Here is a 6,211-nt window from a genome sequence, read left to right as displayed (position 1 = left end):
CACACACACACACACAACAACAACAACTCACATAACATACACACACACAACATACACAACAACCTACATACACAACTATTTACATACACGTACATCAAGAATCACCACACACACACACACACATACACACACACAAACAAACACACACACACAGAGACATAAGCACGGTCGTCGAATGTCATTGAAAAGTACAAGAGGCTTTTAGCATCGTAAACATTCCACTGAACAAGACACACAAACAGACAAACACACACGTAGACACACATATAGACAGTTAGATAACTACACAAATATACACTCACATACACACCTCAACATATATAAGCAGTCATACACAAATCCACATACACACACACACGCACACATGCCTACATGAGTGTAGAACAGATACAAAAAGTAAGAGAAAGGGGGAAAAGAGAGAGAGAGAGAAAGAAAAAGAGAGAAAGAGAGATTGAGTAAAAGTGAAGATCATGTTCCTTATGTAAGCAAGCATGGAAGATCATCATTTACAACCACCATGCACTTTCATCTCCACACTTCAACCGCCAAGACATTGTGTAAACTTTCGCCAAGCATCTCATGAATGACCAGCCTGTCCAATGCATAATATTTTTAAATACACCATCCTTTTGAAAATTATGCGTACATTTTCAATTTTTAATTTGGAAAATCAAATCAAATTTAAGACAAAATTTATTCAGTTTATCAAACAATCAAGAAGAACAATGAGCAGACGAAAAAGAAAAATAGTCCTTGCGTGAATCCACTGTCCTTCATAAAAAAACTAAAGTTTTTCAAAATGCTTCTTTGTTAGAAATATCAAAAATGCAATAACCACAATAAATGAAGAAGAATTAATTCAACTTATAATAAAAATATAATAAAATGCAGTATGAACATTTAAAAAACTATTCAAATATGAGAACATTTATATCTATATTTACAGCAATACGGAATAAAATTTAATAATCATAAAAAGCTAAACTATCTTCTGAACGTCCACCACACGGCAGACTGCATGTGCATGTATGCTAGAAACATTGTGCTAGTAAATGAAACACTCATTTCATCAGATTGCAAATCAGTGAAAACAAAAATCAAACCCATCAATTTTTCAAAAACTCCATCACCAAAATTATCATCATCATTATCGTCGTCATCATCGTCGTTACTACTTTCATTATCTCCAATTTTATTTGATATTCTCCATTCTTCATCGTCTTCAATCAATCAATCAATTATTCAACCAATCCCATCAATCCAATCAATCAATCAATTAATTAGTTTATAAAGCGAGATTTCCGCGATGTTCAACAGCGTTACTCAGTAAATTTTGGGGTCTTGATATCTTCTCTGAACTTCATAAGTAATGGAGAAGTTGTCAGAGAAGTAGGTAGAGAGTTCCAGAAAAAAGGGCCAAAAAGACCAAATGCAGATTTAGCATCAGTTTATCGTCAAAATTAACATTGGCAGCTACGTAGTATGCGCATGCGTGTATGACATTGTGCAGCCCCCATCTGTGCTAACTGAATCAAATTGAAGATAAGAGAGAAAAGTTCTGCAGATGAATTTTTCAATCAGATTTTCATTTCATAGCCTCATTGAAAGTAAGGCATCATCAAAGTAATTGATTTTTCAATCACGTAACAAGTAAAAAGTCATCGCAAGCAGCATCAGCACTATCATCATCGGCAAGTTCGCCGACGACATCTTCGCCAACCGCGTAAACATTGCCCACCCAGCCAGCAGAAACAACTCTCTCTGACTCACTCAAGAGAAACAACGACATCCAACGCATAAACAACAAAAAACAATTTCGTAACAACTTTATCGACCGAAATCAAACTAACAACAACATCAGCAAACCTCTTTCCTACCAACAACATCAACATCCTCATGCCTGCCAACAACAACAACAGCAGCAACAACAACATCAACAAACAAGGCGACATAAACAACAAAACAAAGAACAAAAAGTCATAAAACTTCAGCGGCACAAAACAAACTGCCAACAAACAATTGCCAAATCAGGTGAATTAACAAGAGCATAGAAATTGCAACACATTAATTTATTCATAGTTTCTGGTCGAAGTTGAGTGGGACGTTGTGGTCTTGAGGTGTTTGTATGTGAAGTAATTTAATATGCTGGTTGGTTGGTTGGTTGGTTGGTTGGTTGTTTGGTTGGTTGGTTGGTTGGTTGTTTGGTTGGTTGGTTGGTTGGTTGGTTGGCTGGTTGGTTGGTTGGTTGGCTGGTTGGTTGGTTGGTTGGTTGGTTGGTTGGTTGGTTGGTTGGTTGGTTGGTTGGTTGGTTGGTTGGCTGGCTGGCTGGTTGGTTGGTTGGTTGGCTGGTTGGTTGGTTGGTTGGTTGGATGGTTGGTTGGTTGGTTGGTTGGTTGGTTGGTTGGTTGGTTGGTTGGTTGGTTGGTTGGTTGGTTGGCTGGCTGGCTGGCTGGCTGGTTTGTTGGTTGGTTGGCTGGTTGGTTGGATCGTTCTGCATGCATTTGATCGATCAATCATAAATAAATCTATTCAATTATTCATTCATTCATCTGTTCATTTCTTCTACGACGTTTGTTTATTCCTTCATTAACTCATTCATTCCTTCATTCATCCTTCGTTTTTTACATATAATTATTTTTTTGCTTGTTTGCTATATCACAACATCGCTGAATTGTTTCATTCATTCAATCAATCATTCAAATAATCAATTATTTAATGATTCAATTAATCATTCATTCATTCATTCATTCATTCATTCATTCATTCATTCATTCATTCATTCAATCATTCATTCATTCATTCATTCATTCAATCATTCATTCATTCATTCATATATTAACTATTTCGTTCATTCATTAACATTTAGCCAATCATTAATTTATCCATTCATGCATTCGTTATTTATTTGTTTAATTTAAGATCCATCCATTACAACGTTGCTCCTCCATCAAAAGTTGCAGGCAGAGCGTTGATGAATGGATGTTGTAATGAATGAATCAATGTTGTAATGAATGAATTGATGTTATAATGAATGAATTGATGAATAAATGTTTTAATAAATGAATGTTGTAATGAATGAATTGATGAATGAATGTTGTAATGAATGAATTGATGAATGGATGTTTTAATGAATGAATGTTGTAATGAATGAATTGATGAATGAATGTTGTAATGAATGAATTCTCCACTTATCAGCTTAACAATGAGGAAGAGAATGGCTCAGTTGTAGGAAGAATAGGCAAGCGAGTTGATACACGCATGTCTCTAGACGCGAAAATTAGCGCTTATGTGTGTGCGTGTGTGCGTGTGTTTGTGTGTGCGTGTGTTTGTGTGTGTGTGTGTATGGATGGGTTCTTTTTCTGATGGGTAAATACTCCACATGGCTTCGAAAATCAGTAATAAAAAATAGTCCACTTCAATTGATAAGCACGTAATTTAACCACTAAAAAATAGAGCTAACTTATGATGAAAGTTTGAAACATTATCAGAGTTTTGTTGGACACCTGACCTCATATGAACACGCGCTGACACCACTAACATTCGGATAACTACAACTGCAGAAATAATTTATGATCAATAACAACCGATACTTTGCATGCATGGCGTTTTATTGAAGAGTCTCGAAATGGACAAACGACGTCAGTCTGGGAAGGGAACAAGCAGACAGGAGTCGAGTCGTGCGGCCGAGGAATTGATGACATGATGGCAGACCTGCGGAATTCGACTGCACAGCAATGCAGACAGCCCATAGTTGAACCTGCAGAAAATTCGAAACAGTGTAAAAAGGTTGTTGAATGGAAGGCAGCTTCTTATAATGCAATGATTGATAGGAAATTGATGACATGATGGCAGACCTGCGGAATTCGACTGCACAGCAATGCAGACAGCCCATAGTTGAACCTGCAGAAAATTCGAAACAGTGTAAAAAGGTTGTTGAATGGAAGGCAGCTTCTTATAATGCAATGATTGATAGGAAATTGCCACTGCAATTAAAAACTTTTATTAGAAGATTTTTTGTAACCAAATCAAAATTCATCAGCAACAAACATGAGTACAAAATCACAGTACCAACAATACGATCCTACAAAGTTATTACGAGTAATTCCGATGTGCAGACCATAGCATTGGTAGATGCTGCTTAAATAAATATATCTGCAAACATTGGACAAACAAAATCAAAGAATTGTAAAAGCAGAGCGAATGGAAAGGACGAGAGTAATTAATGCAGGCAGCTGATGAGGGAATAATTGATTGGTGGAACATTACGTCTGCGAGACTACAACAACACAGGCATCGATCAAACAAATAACTTACATTACATACACATTCATATACAATACTCTGCCTATTGTTTTGTGTTCTTCCAATGTTTATTCTACAATACATTATATACACGTAGGCGTATGTGTAGATATACTATTTGTGTTAGATTTATATAAATATATAAATAATTGAAAATATATATATATTCAATTCAATAATTCTTTTACTCAGTAAACAAGTACATGCGAAAAACATATGTTATTCACTAGAAAACCCAAAGCTCGCGCTTGTATGGCCACCCGGATCAAATAAAGACAAAATACTACTAAATAAAATGAAAACAGAACTAAGGTAACAAAACAAAAAGTTTCAAAAACCTAAATACATACATACATACACACATGCAAGCATATAACCACACAAATATGAAAACATACAATTGTACTGAAATACATGAGATAAATAATTAATTAATTAATAAGTAAAATACATTAAATAAAAAAATGAATAAAAGCAGTCAATGGTGTGTAAATGGCCAGATGGGATAAGATGTGAATAGATGTTTTGAAAAATCCAAGAGAGGGAGAGTCCTTAGCATGCGCCAGTAAGGTATCATAAAAATGCATAGAAGAAGATAAGTCTGAGTCAAGAAAAAAATTAGACCTTGGTTTAAAGAGATAAAGATCAGGATTAAAATGCAAAATATCTTTTTATATATTTAAATGAGATAATTTGACTGTAGAGAATTACACAATAGTTTAACATATATGCATATTTAAAAAAAAAGAAAACAAGTAAATAAATAATGTACAATATATATGTATGTGTATATATATATATATTATATATATGTATGTGTGTGTGTGTGTGTGTGTGTGTAGAAATTCTAAAAATTTTGTGGAGAAACTGCTTCTTCGTAAACAAACGCCAGCGACAAAGTTATGACGACGTAACGGTAGGCTTGAGTGAGGGATCAGTTAACGACTTGATGGTAGGTTTGAGAAGTTTGTTTGAATGAACTTTGGGTAGAAAAGGTTTCAAATTTTGCTTACATTGCTTTACAATTTTACATATATCACTTTAAATTTTTACATGCATCAGTTTAATATTTTGAGTCCGTACAAAAAAATAAGAAGCGGATATTTTTTCATGACACGGAAATGTGAAAAAAATAAGAAGACATAAAAGTTCATGAAGCTTAACAGTTTTGAAATGTCTTCAAAACCCGGTATTGGATTTTAAATTAAATTTTAAAATAAGTTATTTAAAAAATTTTAAATAATATGCTCATAAATTATGTCCATGTTTGTTAAAATGAAATTCGTTTAAATGTTTGCAGTTACATACCGCTACGGGGGTTTCAGGAAATTTATACAAAATTAACAAAAAATGAAACGCGTAATGATTCAAAATGGTTAATAAAATAAGCCAGACTGGTATTCTGTTTTGATTGATGTTACTCAGTTATTTTCTTTTTTGGATTACTTTGATGAAAGTATAAGTTTTACAACATTTTTATTTTATTCCATTTCGGAAACTTCTTGCTTCGACAGCGTTCTGGACACGATCGAACTAGAACTGGCTCGTCACGTTTTTTGCGCATACGTTAATTTCAAATATAATTAATTAGTTTATTATTTATAAATTTTAGGCTATTAGTTTTTATTTTAATCAATTTCACATTTTCAATTTTCAAGTAATCACGCTAATATATATATATTAATGGAACCACTCCATCGGGCGGTCAACATGTATGCACGGACAGTTGGTCTGACTGTTGTACAGCTAATAAATATTTAACGTTTGTAATGATAGATTTGTTTCTAAAATATTTTGAAACCTTTTTTAATGAAGAAATATCAATTTACTAATCATTCCGCTAACTTGGTCTACTTACCAAGCACTTACCAAACAAATTATTTCACCTTTCAATGACACATCAGTCAGA

The 6,211-nt window shown here is 33.9% G+C and overlaps 1 protein-coding gene across 1 annotated transcript; it reads left to right on the top strand.

Moving 5' to 3' along the window:
* Positions 1-372: 372 nt before the first annotated feature.
* On the top strand, positions 373-3,894 carry HELRODRAFT_165999 (hypothetical protein; the record flags this gene model as incomplete). The annotated part of the gene is made up of 5 exons (XM_009033042.1): positions 373-396; positions 1,285-1,389; positions 1,920-2,031; positions 3,617-3,786; positions 3,853-3,894. The coding sequence occupies 5 exons, from the start codon at positions 373-375 to the stop codon at positions 3,892-3,894; spliced, it is 453 nt and encodes a 150-aa protein (XP_009031290.1).
* Positions 3,895-6,211: the final 2,317 nt, after the last annotated feature.

This window comes from Helobdella robusta (assembly GCF_000326865.2).
Source record: "Helobdella robusta unplaced genomic scaffold HELROscaffold_9, whole genome shotgun sequence".
Taxonomy (NCBI): Eukaryota; Metazoa; Annelida; class Clitellata; order Rhynchobdellida; family Glossiphoniidae; genus Helobdella; species Helobdella robusta.
This window is presented reverse-complemented; position numbering and strand designations above follow the sequence as displayed.